This window comes from Rhinoraja longicauda, chromosome 18 (assembly GCF_053455715.1).
Source record: "Rhinoraja longicauda isolate Sanriku21f chromosome 18, sRhiLon1.1, whole genome shotgun sequence".
Lineage (NCBI taxonomy): Eukaryota > Metazoa > Chordata > Chondrichthyes > Rajiformes > Arhynchobatidae > Rhinoraja > Rhinoraja longicauda.
In genome coordinates, this window is record NC_135970.1 from 12,967,605 (window position 1) to 12,991,979 (window position 24,375).

Sequence of the window (24,375 nt, forward strand, 5' to 3'; positions counted from 1 at the left end):
GGAATGGGTGACGTTTCGGGTCGAGACCCTTCTTCAATAGCATGGTGGGTGTTGGGAAAAAGCTGTTCCTGAACCTGGACGTTATCATTTTCAGGCTCTATACCTTCTTCCTGATGACAGGTGTGAAATGAGAGTATGGGCAGGATGGTGTGGGTCTGTGATGATGTCGGCTGTCTGTATTGAGACATAGCGTCTCTTATAGATCCCATCGATGGCAGGGAGGTCAGTACCCATGGACCGGCCAGGGTTCATCGCTTTTTGCAATCCCTTTCATTCATGGGCATTCGAGCTGCTGCCAAGCCAAGATGCAACCAATCAATATGCGCTCGATCATAACCCTGTATAAATTCAAGGGAATATTCATCGATATACCGAATTTCCACAATCTTCAAAGAAAGTAGGGGAGAAGATCGACTTTCTTTATGATTGTGTCTATGTGCTGGGTCCAGGACAGATCATGAGAGATATCCACGCCCAGGAACTTGAAGTTGTTGACTCTCTCCACCACCAACCCATTGATGAAGACAGTCTTGTGGATCTTCAGCCTTCCTTCTCTCAAGTCACCAAATCAGTTCCTTGGTTTTACTGACATTGATAGCATGGATGGTGTTCTGGCACCATTCAGTCAGATGATCGGTCTCCTCCTATACTCTTATTCATCATTTTCCGTAATTTGGCCAACAACAGTGGTGTCGTCAGCAAATTTCAAGATGGAGTTGGAACTATGTCCGGCTACACAGTCATAGGTATAGAGTGAGTAGAACAAGGGGCTGAGCACATAGCTGTGAGGTACTCCTATCCTGATGGTGATCGAGGAGGAAATGTTGTTGCCAATTCATACCAATTGTATTGTGTAGGAAAGAACTGCAGATGCTGGTTTCAATCGAAGATAGACACAAAATGCTGGAGTAACTCAGCGGGACAGGCAGCATCTCTGGAGAGAAGGACTGGGTGATGTTTCGGGTCGAAAGTCCGAAGAACAGTCTAAAGAAGGGGCTTGACCCGACACGTCACCCATTCCTTCTCGTTAGAGATGCTGCCTGTCCCGCTGATTTACTCCAGCATTTCGTGTCTATCTTCATACCGATTGTATTCTTTGATGAGGAAGCCATGGATCCAGTTGCAAAGAGATGCATAGAGACCCAGTTCCCTTAGCATGGTAAGGGATGGTGGTGTTGAGGGGTTGGTGGGGTTGAACACTGAGTTGTAGCCTGACATATGTGACTTATTGTCCAAGTGTTCCAGTGCAGAGTGTAGAGCCAGTGAGATCATATCCCCCGTTGATCTATTGTGGCGGTAGGCAAACTGTAGTGGGTTCAGGTTCTTGCTGAGGCAGTTGATGTGCAACATAACCAACCCCTCTAAGCACTTCATCACCGCGGACATTAGTGCCTCCGGTTGGCATTAATTGAAGCATGTCACCTTACTCTTCTTCGACACAGGTATTATTGATGCCCTTTTAAAGTAGGTGAGAACCTCAGTCAAGAGAGGTTGAAGATGTCTGCAAAGCCTCCAGCCATTTGGTCCGCACAGGTTTTGAGAACGTGACCCAGAAGACCATCTTGTCCAAATGCTTTCCGAGGGGTCACGCACTTGAAGACTTTTCTGATGTCAGCCTCGGAGTCCAAGATTGTAATACCATCGGGAGCTCTGGGGCCCACGGACGCTCATCAGTGTTCTCCCTATCAAAGCTTGCGTCGAAAGCATTGAGCTGGTCTGGAATGATTCCTCACTGTGGTTTGAGATGCCACTTGATTTTGCCTTGTAGGAAGTGATGGCGTGCAAGCCATGCCCCGGCTGCCGGACATCTGACATCCGGACAGTTTGGAGCAAAAGGGTCTACACAATCAAGCAGGGACACATCAGGGCTTCACTGTGAAAAACTTGTTGCAGCAGGTTCAGTTCTTCCTCCTCGGCAATGTACACTTCCATCGTAGGTTGCCATTCTCATTCTCAAGAAATAAGTGCTACCTTGTTCGTTTTTAAATCACAACATGTCAATTCGCCGATTTCATACTCCACTGGGAGTTGTTTTTATGGTGATACCTTTTTTCCAGATTCTCAAGCACTCTGTTTATTATTAATGGCCATAACCACGTTTCCAATTACAGTTATTTACAGACATATTTACATTAAAAATGACTCACAAGTTATAGTTGCTGTATAAATAAGCATCAGTAGACTCGACATATTCAATCTCTTTCTAATGTAATCTTACTGTCATTATAGTACTCTTCATTTTTCTCTGGAGGCCCTCCAGAAGCCAATTTTTAAACCCTGATGAAAGCACAGCCCTCTTAAACGTTGGCCGGTTAACCAAAAGGCTGGTCATACCGAGAGAAAATTCTACTTAGATTTCCTCAGTATACAAAAGCTACTGGGACAATGCTGGAAACATTCATCATGTCAGGCAGCATCTGTGGGATGAGAAACCTCCACCATCACAGGTCCGGGACGTCAAAACCTAGAATTGGTTCTCAGTGAGCAAGTGGAGCAGGATTTAAAAAATTACCTGTCAGCAATTAGCCATGAAGAGGTCAAGAGAAGGCAAGAGCCCAGAGGGAGGGATCCAAATTTTGGATTGGGAATGACTGATCTCAAGGGTCCCATTTTAAACTGTGAATTTTGATAACCGTTTGAAAGTGACTCGATATTCTGGTTTACACAGGCCTAAAACCAAACAGAATTTAACCCTGTTCACATTTACCAAAGTTATAGTCGGATTTTCTCAGATAACTTTTGAAAGTTGTGTACGAACTTCTGTTCACCACTACATGTGCCTTAGAAAGAGTGAGCACCAGTTGGAGACGAGAGCTTGTCTACCATTGCTTCTAAGGGGCCTGTGCGGGAAAGGGGCAACTTTGATAGCTTTGTACAAGGTTGTCGTTGTCAGAGTGATAGGGGTAGGGTGGTGGAGGGATGTGAGAGTATGTTCTTGGTTAGGTTTGAGGGTGATTAATTGATGCCATGGTATGGGTGCTGCTGATCAAGGAGTTTGTGGACTGGTGCCAGCGGAACCGCCTCCGGATTAACGCGGGGAAAACCAGGGAGATGGTGGTAAATTTCCGCAGGCGCCACCAGGTCCCCCCGACACCGGTGAACATCCAGGGAATGGACATAGGGAGGGTGGACTCTTATAAGTACCTGGGTGTTTACCTCAATAATAAATTGGATTGGACCGAAAACACCAATGCGCTATACAAAAAGGGCCAGAGCAGACTTTATCTGCTGAGGAGACTCAGGTCCTTTGCAGTGCAGGGGGCACTCCTAAGAACCTTCTACAACACGGTGGTTGCATCAGCCATTTTCTATGGAGTGGTCTGCTGGAGCAGGAGCATCTCAGCGGCGGAGGGGAAGAGACTTAACAAGCTGGTCAGGAAGGACAGCTCTGTCCTGGGTTGCCTCCTCGACAGTGCAGGCGGTGGGAGAGAGGAGGATGTAGGCAAAGTTAACATCGCTGCTGGACAACGACTCCCACCCCATGCAGGACACTGTCACTGCACTGAGTAGCTCCTTCAGTGACAGACTCCTTCACCCCAAGTGCGTGAAGCAGAGATATAGGAGGTCCTTCCTTCCCGCTGCTGTGAGACTGCACAACCAGCACTGCTCCCATCAGACTAGTCAACAGTACAAGGAATACACAGTAAACTGCTGAAAATTTATCCTTGCCTTTACTTTTATTTATAATGAATGATCTCTTGCTATCCACTTTGCTGCTGTAACACTGTAAATTTCCCCGGTGTGGGACGAATAAAGGAATATATTATTAATAGACTGATTAAGAGTGGCGAGCAATTTGACATTCCATTTACCTTTTTGGAAACACTGCAAAGTTATGCTGACAAAACTTCTGACAACGATGCACTGAACCAATGCAGACATCACCCATTGGATGAGAGCCCATATTGTCCGACACCTGGAATGTTCAGTGCTGTAAACACACATCTCAAGGTCAGCAAATCCAAATATCATTAGCCACTTGGCAAATTACATTATGCATCTCGTGTAGTGCTCTTTCCTTGACTTTGTCTCTTTAACTTAGTGCAATAGTGTGAAGAGGACATCAGAAAGAATTTATTGAAACAAGAATAAAAATAAATATGGTGGAATCATCACCAAAAAAAGAGACCGTTTGAAAAATATCCAGAGCACCTAAAAAAAGTTAATGAATTAACCACCCGTTGACATTCTGTGAAAATGGAAGACTTTCTGCAGATATTTAGATAAAATCCAGTTCACACTCACAAATAGGAATTCAGCTTTGACTGGTCATAGATAGGCATTAAATAATTACATTAAATTGAACGTTTTACATCTGCAGAACAAAAAAAAACTATTTTTAAAAAAAATGGCTGGCAAGGATCTTAATACATTGCCTCAGTCATCAAGGAAATATTTGATTAAGCAGAATTCAGAATTCCTTTCAAATACTTGGCAAGAATAGCCAGGTGTATGTTCAACTCTCATCGCCCAGCTTCTGCTGTTAGCTTTGGATGTTTACTTTTGATATATTTGGCAGACCAAAGTTTGTAGTGTGTTGAAATCTGCTTTAATAGTCATGTCATGCCTTTCTGAGCCTTTTTTTCACAGCAGAATTTGTTGGTCGAAAGATGGGAAGTTTCGATACCAAGCACAATTTCAACCTTTCCATCTGAAAGGAACATGGAAGCTTATTTTGGAAACTCAATTGTTTTAGTTTGTGAATTATATCTGCCACATTTTGAGGGAAAAAATATACACCATTCAATAGATATACTCCCAGTGTTTAAAGATTTTTTAAAAACCATTTTAGCTTTTTGTCTTTCAAAGATCAGTAACTTGATGTGTAGCAAGGAACTGCAGATGCTGGTTTAAACCGAACATAGACACAAAATGGAGTAACAGCGGGACAGGCAGCAACTCTGCAGAGAAGGAATGGGTGACGTTTCGGGTCGAGACCCAGTCAGTAACGTGATGTTATCGATCTAGCTTGGGTAATTTGGCTTTTTTAAGTTAAATGAAAAGTGTTTTATTAGTCAAAGACTCGATTATTTAAATATTAGTGTATTGATTACCACTGTAGCTTGGTGGAAATCTACAGCACCACATCATGTCTTACATTTTCAATGATCTGGATATCAAGTGTGTTTCAGCACAGGTGCTGAGTTACAGGGCATTTCTCCAAAGGTACACACCAGGAAGTCGCCATCCAACTTCCACAGAAAATGCAGGAGATGTGGAAACAGGTGGGTAGCAGGCAGGGTGAAAAAAGAGAATGGTAATGTAGGAATACCTTTTGCCAATTACACCATTTGCTATACTCATTTTTGAGGGACAACTGACAACTCTTTAAAAGAAAGCAGTGAGAATTAGAGTCTCTGATTCGATTGCTCATGAGAAAAAGCAGACTTATGAAGCAAAGGGGAGTATGTTTGTATTTATATATTCTTACAACTTAGGTGGGAGCCATTGATCATTGACTTCATTGTGACTCTCACAGAAATTCCATCAATCCAATGGGGTGGCACGGTGGCGCAGTGGTAGAGTTGCTGCCCTACTGCGCTTACAGCACCACAGACGCAGGTTCGATCCTGACTACGGGTGCTGTCTGTACGGAGTTTGTACGTTCTCCCAGTGACCATGTGGGTTTTCTCCGAGATCTTCGGTTTCATCCCCCACTCCAAAGACGTACAGGTTTGTAGGTTAATTGGCTTGGTATGAATGTAAAATTGTTCCTCGTGTGTGTTAATGTGCGGGGATGGCTGTTCAGTGCAGACTCAGTGGGCTAAAGGGCCTGTTACTGCACGGTACTAAAACTAAACAATACCTCCACTTATTTCCAGGTGACATATCCTCTCTTGTATGCCCACCAATTCCAGCTACCCACCTATACTAGAGAAAATGTATGTTAGCTAATAAAGCTATCAACTTGCACATTTTAGGTTGTGGGACCACAGCATAGTTCATACAAATCCACAATCTGATGATCTCGCTGAGATTAACAAGTACTATACAGATGTTATTTTATAAACTTGGCAGGGGACGTTGAACCACAAGATAACTGAAAGGTACAGAAAACAGACCTATAAGTAACAGTGAATTTTCTGAGAGAAACAAATGCCAGGAATACTTTGATTAAAACTGTAAAAGTGACAAAGGATATTAAGTTGTAAATACACCCTGATCTTGATGCACAATGTAAGTTGATCTGGTTAACAGAGACATGGCACAAAGGCAGGAATGAGTTCTTAAAAAGACAGGCCTTGGCAATACCGATTATGTTTCAGATCTAGATTGGAATGATTTACAAAATTTTAGGATTGAACTTAGAAGGGCAGCACGGTGGCGCAGTGGTAGAGTTGCTGCCTTAAAGTGCTTTCAGCTCCAGATTCACAATCCCGACTATTGATGCTGTCTGTATGGTTTGATCCCGACCATTGGTGCTGTCTGTATGGAGTTTGTACGTTCTCCCATTGACCGTGTGGGTTTTCTCTGAGATCTTCAGTTTCCTCCCACACTCCAAAAACATCAAGGTTTGTAGGTTAATTGGCTTGGTATGAATGTAAAATTGTCCCTAATATGTGTAGGGTAGTGTTAATGTGTGGGGATCGCAGGTTGGGGCGGACTCAGTGGGCCAAAAAGTCTGTTTCCGTGCTGTAATCTGAAAGTATTAAAAATATAATTGTTCAAGCGAAAAATAGCTTGAACAGCTTTCAGTGATTGATAAATTGACCAAGGTGACTGCAGTGTAAAGTACTACCAGGGCAAATTATAGCTTTGGGAAAGAGATTCGTCGGGCAAAAACCTTATAGAAATAAATAATTTTGTTTTATTACATTGCAGTTTATGTGAATATCTTTGCCAGACCCATGCAACTGAGGATGACTTGTTCTAATGTTCTAGCTCCAATTTGCATGATATCATTCAATGTAGTGTGTAAGTTGCACATCAGGTATGCACTCGAGAGAGCAAGGACCTGGTCAGTGGTAAGATCATTCAAGAAGCTGAACTAACACAGATATGCACACACGCACACACTCGTACACACACTCATACACACACAGTTTCACTTGTGACTCACTCACTTACTCACCTCACTCTCATTGTCTCTAGACAAACCCTTCTTGTATTCACATTTCATTAAAAAGTCTTTTAATATTGTTATTATAGTATGGATTCTATGTTTAAACCACTTCAGAGTTACTAATTACCCAGTAGAATAAATAACTGACCGATGTGTAAGGTCTGTATAAAAATGGTGGAAAAAAGGAAAATGATTGTCGAGAGGGAGAACCCTAGATTACAAGATTATTTTGCCCAGAACTCTGAAGAAGTCATCCTCACTTAACCACCCGTCCTGGGTAGCTTTAAATAGAATATAACTAAATCACTAAACTATCGAACCTGTCTTGTGCTTTATTGCCAGCTTTTTGTTGCATGCTATTCAGTCAGTGCAAAGACTATACATGATTACAATCAAGTCGTCCAGTGTAGAGATAGAGCTTATGGGAATATCTTAGCCAGACTCATGCAAAGACGTGTAAAGATTTTTTCCAATATTATATTATTTCCTTACAAGATGGAGGCCATTTGCAGGCTCACACAGCAATCTCATTCGCTCCCTAATTTACCGTGTAAGCTTGTGGGAATTCAGAGGTTATCCCACAGAGATGTAACTAATGAGGCCATTAAGTGGCAGAGCGCATGCTGTAGTTTTTCTCCCAGCACTTGATGCACCAAATGAAATTATTTTCTTTTAAATTCAAAGATCAGTGATTGAAAGTGAGAACATGAGAAAAACATCTTCTGCTCTTTGTTGGAGCTCTGGGAGTTCATTGCAGGAGTATCTGTTCAGTCAGAAGAAACTGTGTCTTTCTTCTACACAGTAAATCTGAATAACTTTAGGTTGAAGGCATTTTAAAAGACATGAAGGATATTTAAAGAAGGGGCTGAGAAAGTGTGGCACAGTGACATAACGGTTGAGCTGCTGCCTTACAGCATCAGAGACCCGGGTTCGATCCTGATTATGGGTGTTGTCGGTATGGATTCTGTGCGTTATCCCTGTGACCACGTGGATTTTCTCCTGATGATCCGATTTTCTCCCACACTCCCAAGATGTGCAGGTTTGCAGGTTAATTGACTTCAGTAAATTTACCCTAGTGTGTAGGATGGTGTTCGTGTACTGGTTGGCGTGGACATGATGGGCCGAAGGGCCTATTTCTGCGCTGTATCTCCAAACCAATCTAAACTAAACTGAAAGGTCCCAACCCAAAATGTCATCTATCCATTTTCTCCAGAGATACTGTCTGACACACTGAGCTCCTCCAGCATTTTGTGTCTATGTTTGATGTTTAACATATTGTGTTGCATAACAAAACACGTGATTTGCTATGTCATAATTAAATAATTAAATAAAGCACATGATGGATATGCAGTGACCAATTTTATTTCGTTGTATTGGGGAATTGGTGTGTCTGGAAAACATTGTAATGTAGTACACAATGTATAGGCTCCAAAGAAACCTGTATCCTAAATATTTCATAATGAAGTTACCATCTGTGCAAAGAGGTAATGGTGGAAATACCCGGGGCATGTGACAGGCAAAATAAAAATATCAAGATTAAAGGCAGGAGGGAGACTGTTAAAGTAAAACAAATTAGTACATTGCTTCTCACCTGACATATGGTAGACAGAGGAGGACAGCTCTACTGGAATTGTACCTGAAGAAAGATAATATGAACCACAGTATGGCAGATAAGGGAATGAGACATGAGCACAATATGGAAGGTTACGTCTGTAGAGACTATCCCGGTGACTGGATCAAGGCTCTCACGGGAAGTGCAAACAGTTTGCAACAGTTGGGTGAACTTTCTGAAAAATCCTGGCGAGATTACACATGAAAAAAGTATTAGGAGTAGGGCGTGGAAAGAAATAGAAAGCCTGGGATACTGCCTATCCCAGGTGCGGAGAAATAAGAGTAGGAGGATTTAGCAGCTGAAATGCTTCACTGCGGAGATGACAGGGTTATGGTTTCATGCCTGCGGGGTATTAGCTCCAGTTCATTTGGATGAAACTAGACATGAGCTGTGTTCTCTACGTAAACGCTGATAGAACTGTGACATCATGAGGGCGTGGTGCAAATTGCAACTTCAGCAAACGTGACGTCACAGGTCATGGAGGGCACAGAATAATAAAGAGCACGGAAGGGGAGAAATAAATGGAAAGAGCCCAAAGACAAAGGCACAAATGAGTTACATACAACTTCCAAAGCTTCAGCAAAAGTTGAACTAGAACTAAACATTTAAGACATAACAATATTTTGTAGAGATAAAGAAACAGAATGAAGTGAGGGTGGTATGACTAAAGACGTGTTCGTGACACCGAAAATAGAAGATTTTAACAAGTTTGTTTTTTAGACAAGTGTCCTTTCAGTTTGAATTGGGAAGTAATAGCTATTCAGCAATATTGGATGCCTGCTGGGCAGTGACAGAGATATAAAGGAAGTTGTTTTCAGATATTGAAAGAAATTTACAGAAGTACTTTGGAATAATCTGGATTTAGCTATTTAGAAGGTTACCTATGAAAAGACTCAACTGGAGTCCAAAACAAGGACCAGACCCCAAACATCACCAGTCCATTTCTCTCCTATTTATTGCAGAGGACTGGTAATAATGGTCAAAATAGTTACCTCGTGCAATTCGTACAAAAGGTTTTAACCTTAACAAGGAAGTGAGACAACAACTAATTATAATAATAACATCATAAAATATTCAGATGAACAAGTTTGACTTTGAACCAGTAGATATTTGGATAATTGGTTAAAAGGTGAGACAAGGAGTTTTCAAGCAGTCTGAAAGGAATAAAGCCCAGGCTGGCTTGAAGATATGGAAGGAGGGCAATAAACCGTCTTATAAAATAAGGAGGGCGGAGTTTATAAAGGGTGAGATTATGGAGGGAATCTGAAAACTGCTGGATTCATAACTGTCTTATTCATAGAAGACAGAGGGTGGTGGTGGCAGGTAGATATTCTGGCTGGAGGTCTGTGACCAGTGGAGATCCAAGGGGATCTGTGCTGGGACCTCTGCTGATAGCGATATATACAAATGACCTGGACTCAAATGTAGGTGGGTTGGAGAATAGGTTTGCTGGTGACACCCAAACTTGGAAGACTTGCAGACAGTGAGGAATGCTGTCGGAATATACAGTAGGATATAGTTCAGCTGCAGAAATGGGTGGAGAAATGAGAGATGAAGTTTAATTGGAGCAAGTATGAGATGTTGCACTTTGGGAGGTTGAATGCAAGGAGAAAGTATACCGTTAATGCCAAAACAGCAGTGACGTGCAGAGGGATCTTGGAGTCCAAGTCATAGCTCACTGAAGGTGGCAGCACAAGTAGATATGGTGGTTAAGAAGCCACATGGTTTGCTAGGAGCAATAAGAGTCAGGAAATTAGGACTTTGTTTAGGCTGCATTTGGGGTAATGTATGCAGTTCTGCTTGGCCCATTACAGGAAAGATGGTGAGGCTTTGGAGAGTGTGTGGAGGTTTAGTTTAGGTTAGTTTTAGTTTATTTAGTTTATTTGTCATTCCACTCCTCACAGATCATGCAACGAAATGGAGGAGCCAGCGCTGCCGTCGCAGCTGCGGCTTGCCTGCAGTCCGTCTGTCTTTTGTGTTTTTTGTTGTTTTTGTCTCAATTGTAGTGTTAATATGATGTAGTGTTGTATGTTATGTTTTGGGGGGGGGGGGGGGTGGGAGGGAACGGGAACTGTAACTGTAACATTCTCTCTCCAGAACGGAGACGCGACCTTTGTTCTGTGCCGTGTCTCCGTTCCCGTTGCGGCCTACCACCGGCCATGCACCTGGGACCACCTGGGTCTCTGGTTCGCAGAGCCCACGGCCCGGACTCACCACCTGCGGCGCTGGCTGCCTGCGAATGCTGCGGGACCGGCTGCGACTCGTCTCCGGAGGCTCCGGCGCGGTCCGCGTGGACGTCGGAAGCCCGCAGGCCCCTGGATGGGGGCCGACATCGGGAGCTCCGGCAGCGGCAGAGGCAGCGTGTTCGCCCGCCCCGAATCGCGGGGCTTGGGTCGGCCCGCCGCGGACCTTTCACCATCCGGCGCGGCCTGAAATAGGCCGCAGGATTTTTTTTCACCGCCCAGCGGGGGCTTCAATATCGGGAGCCCCGACCGCTCCGACGTGGCAACTCCAACAGCCTGACCGCGGGACAAGACGGCAGGGAAGAGAAAAAGACATTCTGGCCTTCCATCACAGTGAGGAGGGACTGGAGGAGACTCACTGTGATGGATGTTTCTTTTTGTTTGGTGTTAGTTGTGATTGTATGTGTTATTGCATTTTTATTCATTAATCTTATTGGTCTTATTGTTCAACTGCGGGTAATGTTTCATTTTACTACACATTTATGTGTATGTGACAAATAAACGACTATTGACTATTGAATGGAACGAAACAGAGTGCCTCCGGGGGCCATAGTGCAATACAAATGCAAAACATCTAGACGGGATGACAGTGCAGTACAATACAATTTGACAGAGCAATTCAACACAATACATATAGACAGGGGATTAAAGCATGTAAACGGTAAAAGATAAAGCATTTAACCTAGTTTAAAGCATGTAAATGGTGAATTTAAAACCATGAGAGCAGTAAATTATTAATTGCGCAGATTATAAAGTGCAGAGTGCTAGGTGAGGTGCTAGGTGAAGCTGAACTAACACAGATATGCAGACATGCGCACACACACACACACACTCGTACACTCACACAGTTTCACTTGTGACCCACTCACTTACTCACCTCACTCTCATTGTCTCTAGACAAACCCTTCTTGTATTCACATTTCATTAAAAAGTCTTTTAATATTGTTATTATAGTATGGATTCTATGTTTAAACCACTTCAGAGTTACTAATTACCCAGTAGAATAAATAACTGGCCGATGTGTGAGGTCTGTATAAAAATGGTGGAAAAAAGGAAAATGATTGTCGAGGGGGAGAACCCTGGATTACAAGATTATTTTGCCCAGAACTCTGAAGAAGTCATCCTCACTTAACCACCCGTCACTAAACTATCGAACCTGTCTTGTGCTTTATTGCCAGCTTTTTGTTGCATGCTATTCAGTCAGTGCAAAGACAATACATGATTACAATCATGTAACCCCCCCTCCCCCCGAGTCAGGTGGGGCAGTTCAGTAGATGAACAGCCCGAGGGAAAAAGCTGTTCCTGAACCTGGTGGTCCTGCAGCTAATGCTCCACAGCCTTCTTCTGGAAGGCTTGACCAGAATGCTGCCTGGATTACAGAAACAGAAAATAGGTGCAAGAGGAGGCCATTCGGCCCTTCGAGCCAGCACCACCATTCAATGTGATCATGGCTGATCATCACAGAGGGGTTCAGCTACAGGGAGAGGTTGGATAGACTTGGATTGTTTTCTCGGAACCAATGGAGGTGGAGGGAACTTAATAGAAGTATAGAAAATTGAGAGGCAAAGATCAGGTAGACAGTCAGAACCTTTTTTCCCCAGGGTGGAAATGCTCAACAGTAGCTATAGCTATAAGGTACGAGGGGGAAAATTTAATGGAAACGTGCAGGGTAAGTTTTTTTTTACACAGTTGTAGGGCCCTGGAACTCATCGTCAGGGGCGGTGGTGGAGGCAGACGCAATGGTGGCATTGACGAGTCTTTTAGACAGGCACAAGGAAGTGCAGGGAATATGGGGCATGTACACGCAGATGAGATCAGTTTACTGTACTGCACTGTTCTACTGTCCAATGTAACATGAGAGCATTAACACACAAATATCTAGACAGCGTCTTGATATAACTGAGCCAGCAAGGTATTCAGTGAATGGGATTTTGCGACACCTAAACACTAGATTAAGTTAATTTCTATACGAGGGACTTAACAATGACCATTAATTTAGTCAGAATAGATTATTAAAATGGCAACGTACGGCACATTTACATCTTTCCATTCCCTTGGCATGAAATGGTGCACTGAACAAGGACTGGGACATCCGAGACCCAAAATAAAACCATCAAAATATCAATATTTTTATTTATTTGTCTTTATCTTCCACAACAGCTCCCAACCTGGCAATCTCAACGGGCAGAACAAGAGTCAATGAGAAAATGATTGCCTCCAAGTTAAATGTAATTGCCTGTTCCTTAATTTCTCCTGGGTCATAATCTAGGAACTCCATGTACCTTCCCACATAGACAGCGGTGATATTTAAAACTTGCCACCTTCTCCCAAAGGGCAACTTCATTGGGGAAAGGTCGGCCCACTTGACACCTCTATATCCCAAGATTGAATATTCACTTTTAGCTTCAAAAGGATGGAAGCTTTAAATCTCTTTTGGTGCTCTGGAATGCTGTTGACTATTCTGTTCTGCCGAGCTCCTTCATCAATGCCCATGAACTTACACCAGGCTTTTAGCCTTTTGCTCCTGTGCTTACAAGTTGAGATTGTTGCTTGCATTGAAACCAAATTTAGTCCAGGACTCATTTTCTGCAAGAGAAGTCTGACATAGCACACAGGTGGTTTAAGATGGACAATAGGTGCAGGAGGAGGCCATTCGGCCCTTCGAGCCAGCACCGCCATTCAATGTGATCATGGCTGATCATTCTCAATCAGTACCCCGTTCCTGCCTTCTCCCCATACCCCCTGACTCCGCTATCCTTAAGAACTCTATCTAGCTCTCTCTTGAATGCATTCAGAGAATTGGCCTCCACTGCCTTCTGAGGCAGAGAATTCCACAGATTCACAACTCTCTGACTGAAAAAGTTTTTCCTCATCTCAGTTCTAAATGGCCTACCCCTTATTCTTAAACTGTGGCCCCTTGTTCTGGACTCCCCCAACATTGGGAACATGTTTCCTGCCTCTAACGTGTCAAACCCCTTAATAATCTTATACGTTTCTATAAGATCTCCTCTCATCCTTCTAAATTCCAGTGTATACAAGCCTAGTCGCTCCAGTCTTTCAACATATGATAGTCCCGCCATTCCGGGAATTAACCTAGTAAACCTACGCTGCACGCCCTCAATAGCAAGAATATCCTTCCTCAAATTTGGAGACCAAAACTGCACACAGTACTCCAGGTGCGGTCTCACTAGGGCCCTGTACAACTGCAGAAGGACCTCTTTGCTCCTATACTCAAGATGGTGCACTCTTACCACTATGCAGGTATCCTTGTATCTTCCCGGCTGTTAATCTCTTCCTGTGACAAAGCTTGGAAGTTTAGTATCAGGCATGCGCATTGCATGACTTACCCACCTGTGCTGACCGGAATTAGGGTGTCAGTGCTGGGATGTTGGCCTGAGAAAAGACACTGACTTTGATTTTATTTTAAACCAATATTGTCAGATAATTGTAAAAGTCTCGTCAGGATATCTTTTGACAATTCCTTAATCAGATTGTGATTTACCACGCAAAGTACAATGAAAACAAATCCTTTTGAGATCAGATGAAAAATGGAAGCATTTTTATTTATTTTTTTCAAACAGTTTTACAAAAGCTGAAAGAGCTGGCATTTTACATTTAAAATTAGCAATTTGACAATTCATTAAAAAATCTGTACATTTACAAAGTACCCGATCATCTAATGTTGCTCAAGTTATTTGGGTATCATTCTGACTGGTCCATAAGAAACATGACGGTGCCATTTTTGTACACAAGAATTTGGACCTTTCAAAGTTGTTGTACGACATGTCAAAGAACAAGCCCTGGTTTTCCCTTCCTCCCAGCAGTTCTCACACACACTTAGGGTGTGGACCAAACCCTTCTTCCCTAACTGTGTTGGAAGGAACTGCAGATGCTGGTTTAAACTGAAGATAGACACAAAATGCTGGAGTAACTCAGCGGGACAGGCAGCATCTCTGGACAGAAGGAATGGGTGACGTTTTCGGGAAAGATTACTCCAGCATTTTGTGTCTATCTTCTCCAACTTCCAGGTCAGCCTGCATCCTTGATTCGTTTGCCACCGACTTTGACTTTTGTCCTTTGCATCCACCCCCCAGTCCTCCGGCCTCATTTAGGGGGAGTGATAAATCCAACTGGAGATTTGGAATATCTGCCATCAGCAGAAACCCATGTTCCTATTACAATAAGCCACGGTCCAATAAAGCACCCGCATGCCTGTCCAGTTGGTCTGCCGAAATAAGACTATTTCAAAACATCAAAAGTGCTTTGGAATTATATTGCAAATTGCTACTGCAATAAAGTATCAACCTTTGGAGGGCCGAAAAGGCCTGTTTCCGGCTGTATATATATGATATGATATGATATGATTACTAGAGTTTCTACTGATTAAAATGGTGATGGGAAGGCCACACTATAGTACAAATATACATTATCTACAGTTACATTCGCATTAACCATTTTATTGCTAATTTATAATGGGTAGCAAGCCCAATTATACTTAAATCCCATCTCCTACGGTGTTACATTGTGCGAACATGACTTGAACCCAATTACATTACAGAACCAAAGCTCTTCCCACTCCTATGGGCTTCTCATTACATTCCTTTGTCCCCCCGAATGAAGAAGGGGGTGGGAAGGTGGAGGGAGAAACTGTGCCATTCCAACCAGGTTTTTCAATCCATCAATTTTAACAAACTCATGTTCACAAGAGTGGGAAGTTTAGTTTTTGTATGCTTGTGTTTAACTAGCTAGCTAAACACCATTGGGAATTGATTGTACAAAATTACTGCCAATATGTTAACCAATGAATTGCCATTGTTTGTTTAGCCTGACCATAATGGATTAAAAACTGCTTTACGCTGCCTTATTATGGAGCATTTTGGTCAGCACAGACTAGTTAAGTGGAAGGGCCTGATTCTGTACTGTATGACTCCATGAAGCATGCCGGTATTCATGTTTAGCTTCAAACGCTGGGGGGTTTTGGTTAATTCAATTTTGCCAGCTCATTACCAGTTGTTCATATTACAAAAATATTTCTATATTCTGTAAATTCCCATCTTTTCCCCAAATACATAATGGAAGAGACCAAGCTAAATCATCCAAGTTTGATTCAGAATATTAGAAAACTAGCATAATATACACCACTTTGAAATAGTTTACACACCTCAGGAAATGGCATTTTAACACTTATAAAACATTTCTAACCCAGTGCTTATAATTATGTTACTTCTTTGTAAACCCACACTACCCATTGAATTACCTGGCCACCAAGTTGGGCAGGACTAGCAGTTTCAACACAAGTATTAAAAGAATTTAAAATGCAAAACTACCTTTGAAAGTAAATAAAATAAAATCCTGGATTGGTTCCCAGGTTTTGAAGAATAATCTTGTCAAACTTCACTTTATTTCTATAGTCTTGGCTATATTTATTTAGTCCAAAAAAGACATGCAATCGTTTATTGCAAACCTTCAGTATAAACATTGTGGTATATGACTTTCACTTGTGTTGCCAGTCCCAATGCACTTTTATCAGATTCAGAAACTACCAAGCAAATTTTAAGTACTTGAAAATAAAGTTCATATATTTATTATATATTTCTGAAGTGAAGCATTCAGTAGCATTTGGTTTGTCAGCTGTTTTGATTGAAGCTTGATGACTGATTAGATTTCAATAGGACACAAAGTTGCTCTTTAGAAAGCCCTTCTGTGGGTAAAGAAGATCAAAGAATGTCAGTAATTTCAAACCATCTAAAGGTAGTATTATTTTAGATTTAGATATACAGTGCAGAAACAGGCCCTTCGGCCCACCGAGTCCGCGCCGCCCAGCGATCCCCGCACACTAACACTATCCTACACACACTAGGGACAATTTTTACATTTGCCCAGCCAATTAACCTACATACCTGTATGTCTTTGGAGTGTGGGAGGGAACCGAAGATCTCGGAGAAAACCCACGCAGGTCACGGGGAGAACGTACAAACTCCGTACAGACGGCGCCCGTAGTCAGGATCGAACCCGAGTCTCTGGCGCTGCATTGGCTGTAAGGCAGCAACTCTACTGCTGTGCCACCGTGCCGTATGTATGATTATAAATATTTTTTAAAAGCTGGTATTTATATACCATGTCTTTTTGTGCTTGGAAACAATTTTCCTGATTAACTTTTGCCCTGGGCATAGTGCTTTTTTTATGGGGTGGGGGGGGGGGAAGAGGTGAGGAATAATACAGATGTTTGGCAGATCAATAGATACCCGTAGGTCAAGGGTTCCCAACCTGGGGTAAATTTCGCCTAATTTGGGGGTAAATTTGTTGATTCGGGATTTGTACATATTGATTGACTAGGTTTGGTTCTGGTATACCTGGTATCTGTTCATCATCAGTTGTTCATAAATAAGTGAAATAACATTGTTATGTGCTATTATTATTGTTATTTGAACTTCAAATAATAATGTTAAAAACAGTATTTTTAAATGTCCCCTTTGTCGATTGCTTTATTATGGTAGAAGAGCAAACTCAAATTACTGAACAAATCAGGGTGGAGGTAAATTTACTTTCGAAAAGTTGCAACGGGGTAAACGGGACGAAAAAGGTTGGGAACCCCTGCCGTAGGTAGTGTGAGATCAAAAGAAAAAAAGAGTATAATCTTGTCAGTGCTCTATTGTGGGCAATGCCCCAAGAACTGCTGCATAATAAAAGATTCCAATAGCAGCATGGGCTCAATAGACCAAACATATCTCCTGTATATTTTGTTATATTAAATGAAAGAAATGAAAATATAAGATAGGATCTGTCCCTTACCCACTCTGACCTTAAAAAATAGTAGTTATGAACTAATTTATTGCAAAATATTGCAACGAGCCGTTTATTTTTAAACCAGCTGTTTGAGTTTAAATAGAGATGAACTTGACCATATACGAAGCATAAACTTCACCAGGGGAAGGGCAGAGTTCCAGACAAGGAAAGTGGGCAGTAGTTTGAGGTAATGCATTTCCTTTATCGCTCATGCAAAGCCATGTGCTCTTGGCTGCATTGTTTTTTAAAAAAAAATACCGTCCCAAATACTCCTTTACATTCAGCTGTAATGGGCCGAGAGTCGATGGCAAGATTGTACTAATTATTCCCAAGGGAGGCACAACTAAAGGGAGGCACAACTCTTTGAATCTTTACCCCCTGTTCATCCAGTAACCTCTCATCATGACAAGCTCAGGGTGCCTGATATGAGACCCTTGAAATACAGCTTGGTTTTGGAACAGCTCTGCCCAAGACTGCAAAAAATTGCAGGTTGTAGATGTAGCCCAGTCCATCACAGAGACCAGACTTCCCACTATTAACTCCATCTACATTTCATACTGCCTCAGAATATAATTGTTCCCTCCCCTGAACATACTTTCATGTCCTTCCACATGGTAAATACAGATGAGGCGTATTCATTTAAGATCTCGTTTTCTGTGGTCCCACACATTTATAACCACTTATCCTTAAGGGACTTACTGTCAGCCAGCTGTCCTTTCACTCTTAATGTACTTAAAGGAGACCCCTCAGATTTTCAGCTTCCCTTAGCATATTTCACAGCTTCCTTTGGCCCACTAATTTCCTTCTTAAGTGTACTCCTTCATAAAATCACTTAATCGATACCTATGTGTGTACTGTATGTCTGACATTTGCCTCCTTGTTTCTAATCAGGCCCTTAATATCTCTCATCAACAAAGGTTTTCTAATCTTGCCAAGTATTTCAGGGCGTTTCCCGACAGCTGTGAAAACTCTGACAGAGATGTTCAGAAGTTCAGTTAAAAGCCAAAGACATAAAAGATTTGCTCCACTGAACTAATGCTTAGTTTGGCAAACTGAGGTCCTTAAGTTGTTCAGACTTGTTTTATGCACATCTACCACTTTGTTCTACTTGAATGCCATTTTTGACAAGCTCTTACAAGATTCCAGATCAGGAAAATGAAAAACACTTTGTCAGCCATACAGCATAGTCCTGCCGTCACGGGGTTCGTGCTAACCATTAAGTACCTATCTCAACTGAGGGTCTCGAGCTGAAACGCCACCCATTCTTTCTCTCCAGAGATGCTGCCTGACCCGCTGAGTTCCTACGGCATTTTGTGATGCCATCGATCTGTACCAGCATCTGCAGTTATTTCCCTACACATTCTGATCCATTGCCTTCCGTGCTTTGTGAATTCAAATGCTCATTCCAAATTGTTTTTAATGTTGTGAGAGCACATGATTCCACATTTCCTCAGGCAATGTACTTTCCAGATGGCAACCACCCTCTGGGTGAAAAATAGATTACCTCAGATTATAGAATAGAACAGTACAGGGCAAGAACAAGCCACAATGCCTGCACTGAACATGATGCCAAGACCATCACTCATCTACCCGTTTACATGACCCATATCCCTCCATATCTATTTGCCTAGACAAGTCTTAAATGCCACTAGCTTCTTGCTTCAACCACCACCCAGCAGTACAAACCAGGCACTCACTACCCTCAATGTAAAAAAAAACATCTCCTTTTAACTTTTCCTCTCCCACCTCAAAGCTATGGCCTGAAGTATTTGATTTTTCCATCCTGGAAATAAGATTCTGCACATCTCCCCTATTTCAGACTTTCATAGTTGTGTACACTTCCATCATGTTTCCCTGCCAACTCCAGTGTTCCAGAGAAAATAGTTCAATTGTGTCCAACCTCTCCCTGTAGCTAATACCCCCTTGTCCAGACATCCTTCGCACCCTTCCCAAAGCCTCCACATCCTTCTTGTAATGGAGTGACCAGAACTGCACTTCCCAGTCAATACTCCCCAACGTGGCCGAACCAACGTCCCATAAAGCTGCATCATGACTTCCTGACTCTTATACTCAATGGTATGAAAGAAAGCATACCAAATGGAAAGCCTTTTTTAACACTCTATCTATTTGTGTTGCCATTTTCAGGGAGTTATGGACTTGGAGCCCAAGATCCTAATGTACATCAAAGCTGTTAAGTGTCAGGGCATTAATTATATATTTTCCCCTTACATTTGAGTTGGATTCACTACCCCCAAAATGCTCTTCCATTAAAACACTGATTCCCCTGTTCAGGCTAATTTCCCAAAACAAGGTCCAATATGTTCCCATGTCAGGTAGAACTATCCACATACTGTTTCATGAAAGCTTCTTTGATACACCTCACAAATTCTGTCCACAGCCTTTGGCATTTAGCAAGTCCCAGTCAACATTGGGCAAGTTAAAATGACCCACGCTGTTGCTTTGGAATCTTTCATTAATCTGTCTACATATCTGTTCTTCTACCTCCTCTTGCTATTGGAGGTGGTGTACAGTACAATCTTATTAGAGTGCATGCCAATTCTAATTTCTTAGCTCCACCCGCACCACCTCAAAAGACAATCCCCCCTCCCCAAGTGCCAGTGTGAAAGTCTCCCTGATTGGTAGCACAACTCCACCTCTTTTGCCTTCCTCTCGATTTGAAACATCGAAACCCTGAAACATTGAGCTGCCAACCATGTTTCCACAATGGCCACAACGTTATAGTCCCAAGCATCATTCCAGGTTCATCTGGCGGGACTGTCGTATGTTGAAAGGCTGGAGCAATTAGGCTTGTATACACTGGAATTTAGAAGGATGAGGGGGGATCTTATTGAAACATATAAGATAATTAGGGGATTGGACACATTAGAGGCAGGAAACATGTTCCCAATGTTGGGGGAGTCCAGAACAAGGGGCCACAGTTTAAGAATAAGGGGTAGGCCATTTAGAACGGAGATGAGGAAGAACTTTTTCAGTCAGAGAGTGGTGAAGGTGTGGAATTCTCTGCCTCAGAAGGCAGTGGAGGCCAGTTCGTTGGATGCTTTCAAGAGAGAGCTGGATAGAGCTCTTAAGGATAGCGGAGTGAGGGGGTATGGGGAGAAGGCAGGAACGGGGTACTGATTGAGAGTGATCAGCCATGATCGCATTGAATGGCGGTGCTGGCTCGAAGGGCTGAATGGCCTACTCCTGCACCTATTGTCTATTGTCTATTGCTTTCTCCATAACACTCCTAGCATCGAAATAAAAACTTCAGCTATCAACGTCACCATATTCCTTCACCTCTTCCTACCTGTGCTTCCTTTGAAACTTACTGGTCCTAACTTCTACCCTTCCATCACTCCTAATTTCTGACCTACTACTCTGGTTCCCACCCCTCTGTCTCTCTAGGTGAAACCCTCCCAAGTGGCACTAGTGAGCCTCCCTGCAAGGATATAGGTCCACTTTCAGTTCAGATGCATCCCGTAATGGTCATCTCTGGCCCAGAAGAGAGCCCAATGGTCTAGAAACCTGAATCCCTACCCCCTTGCATCAACCCCTGAGCCATACATTATCTGTCCTGCCTTCCCATTTCTACCTTCATGAGCCGAAGAACCTGTGTAACATCCTGTATGCCAACTTCACAACCTGATTGTCTAGTGCTGCCTCTTAGTCAATCAGAGGATAACACCTTCTTTTGTGCGATTTCTGATTGTAATCTTTAATGCACAGCCTGGAGGCACAGTGGAGGTCTGTCCAATTGTGGCCTTCAACGTGGAACTGGATAAATAAATGGTGACAGAATAAATGTTGGCAGAGAAAGGGCCAGGAGTGGAAATATGTTGCTCTTTAAAGAGCGGGTGTGTACACAATGGGCCAAATGGCCTTCTCCTCTGCTGTAACCATCCACAAACTTGCATTCACGCCATGCTTTTAACATGGCGTAACTCCCCTCCACAGGCTCAAAATATTTCATGGAATACAACAAATTAACAAAGATTAAAAGATACCAGTTCAGATTAAAGCTTGGCTTTAAGGTTTTTGTTTTAAAAGAGTGAGAGAGCAGTGTCTGGGAGACAATTCCAGAGATTGGGGCCGAGGTGCCCAGCACAATGGCCACCACAACAAGATGAAAGAAGTCAAAAGATGCATACGGTGTAGAACTGTTGGTAGAACGGGCGGCACGGTGGCAAAGCAGTAGAGATGCTGCCTTACAGTGCCAGGGACCCGGATTAGATCCTAACTACAGGTGCTGTCTGTACGGAGTTTACACGTTCTCCCCGTGTCCAGAGCGGGTTTTCTCCGAGATCTTTGGTTACCTCCCACACTCCGAAGACGTATGCAGGTTAAATTGGCTTGGTTTCAATGTAAAACTGTTTGCTACTGTGTGTCGGGTAGCGTTAGGTGCGGGGATCGCTGGTTGACACGGACTCAGGGGGCCGAAAGGCCTGTTTCCGCCCTGTATCTCCAATCTAAACTAAATTAAGCAATTGTAAGAGTTGCAAATGGTTTCAGATTTATTGAAAGCCACAAGATCACAAGAGTTTCGGTTGAATTTCTTTCAGATGAATAGCACTGGGCCAATGTCCCTTTAAGAGTCATTGGTAAAGGGAAAGGCACCATCATGGTGTAGGAATATGACTGAGCTGTCATTAACTTTACTGATTGCAAATGCAAGTCTCTAGTTACTTGATTTTTCTCGACACCCTTCGATCAAAAGGCTGCAGCGACTAAACTAGTATTACTGGTCTGGGTTTGCCCAGTTGCTTTGCTACTTACCGATCTGTAATCACGATGAAGGGACTTGTAATACCACATATTTCCCAAAAGGCTGGTGGCAGCTTTTATAGCTTTCTCAGCTTCACTGAAAAAAAAAATAATCAGATAAGCATTTAAAGATCTACATTTATTGATTCCCACCACTTCTTCATTGCAATAAGTATAAGAGTTGTTTGACAAAGTTCATAATAATGTACTTATATCAAATTAATATTGACCTTGTTTTGTTTGCGCAGATACTAGAGCATGAGATCACCTTGCAGAAGGACATATCGCAGTCTTAAAGCACTGAAACAGGCCCTTCAGCCTGATTCACCCATGCAGACCAAGATGCCCCCATCTAAGCTAGTCCCATTTGCCCATGTCTGGCCCATCTATATACTAAAACTCTTCTTTGTTTGTTTCTGAACTACAGCCAAAATGGTACACGATAGGGTGACAATTTTAGGCCCACCTTACTCACCATTTGGTGCTAATGGAAGAAGTTTCATTGAAATTGGTGTTACATTTTTTAAGTTATTCACATTTTAAAGTTTAAATCGATTTAAATGGAGGGGGGAGGGAGGGAGGATAAGGGGGTTGAGGGGGGTGGAGTGCGGGGAGGGGAAGGGGATGGGGAGGGGTGGAGGCAGGAGGAGGGAGAGAGTGAGGAGGAGGAGGAGGGAGGGGAGAGGGGAGGGGAGAGGGGAGGGGGAGGAGAGGGTGCTGCACCAATGCTGGAGAGGTTTGGGCCCAACAGGTCCACTTGGTCTAGTATCCCTCTAACCCTTTCCTATCTATGTACCTGTCCAAGTGTATTTTAAATCCTGTTATAGTACCTGCCTCAACTACCTCCTGTGGCAGCTCATTCTATATATCAATCACCTTCTGGGTGAAAAAGTTGCCCCTCACCTTAAACCTATGCCCTATGGTTTCTGATCCCCCTACCTTGGATAAAAGACTTTGAGCATTCAACCTATCTATTCTCCTCGTGATTTTATACACCTTTATAAGGTCAGTCCTCAGCTGTGCTCCAAGGAACAGAATCCTCACCTGCCCAACCTCTCCCTATAGTTCAGTCCCTGATTATGATTATGAAATTTATTCTGAAGGGGAGAAATTTTAAATATTGTTCTCTACTTGGTATTTCAGTTTCAGTTTAATTTATTGTCACGTGTACTGAGGTCCAGTCAGCAGAAAGACAATACATGATTACAATCGAGCCATTTAACGCGTATAGACACATGATACGGGAATAACGTTTAGTGCAAGGTAAAGCCAGCAAAGTCCGGACAAGGATAGTCCGAGGGTCGCCAGAGAGGTGGTTAGTAGTTCAGCACTGCTCTCGGGTTGTGGAAGGATGATTCAGTTGCCTGATAACAGCTGGGAAGAAACTGTCCCTGAATCTGGAGGTGCGTGTTTTACCTGATGGGAGAAGGTCACCTGATGGGAGAGGTGTGTGTTTTACCTGATGGGAGAGGATACCTTTTACCTGATGGGAGAGGGTCAAGTCAAGTCAAGTCAATTTTATTTGTATAGCACATTTAAAAACAACCCACGTTGACCAAAGTGCTGTACATCAGTTCAGGTACTAAGAACGAACATACAATGGCACACAAACATAACAGCACATACATAAACAGTTCACAGCGCCCCCTCAGAGGGCCTCAAACGCTAGGGAGTAGAAATAGGTTTTGAGCCTGGACTTAAAGGAGTCGATGGAGGGGGAAGTTCTGATGGGGAGAGGAATGCTGTTCCACAGTCTAGGAGCTGCAACCGCAAAAGCGCGGTCACCCCTGAGCTTAAGCCTAGACCGCGGGACCTGACCTGAGGGACCTGGAGATAGAGTGGTGGATTAGAAGATTTTTGATATGGGGCGGGGGGGGCAAGCCCATTTAGGGCTTTTATGTGAATAAGAG

General features: G+C 42.9%; 1 protein-coding gene across 1 annotated transcript in view; it reads right to left on the reverse strand.

Moving 5' to 3' along the window:
• Nucleotides 1–14,526: 14,526 nt before the first annotated feature.
• LOC144602065 (plakophilin-3-like) overlaps nucleotides 14,527–24,375 on the reverse strand; it is a 45,987-nt gene continuing 36,138 nt past the window's right edge. The window contains exons 12-13 of the mRNA XM_078414753.1: nucleotides 22,478–22,562; nucleotides 14,527–16,619 (exon numbers count right to left, since the gene is read on the reverse strand). Of these exons, the coding sequence (XP_078270879.1) occupies nucleotides 16,584–16,619; nucleotides 22,478–22,562 (121 nt within the window). The 3' untranslated portion in view covers nucleotides 14,527–16,583. The remainder of the gene's footprint in view (nucleotides 16,620–22,477; nucleotides 22,563–24,375) is intronic.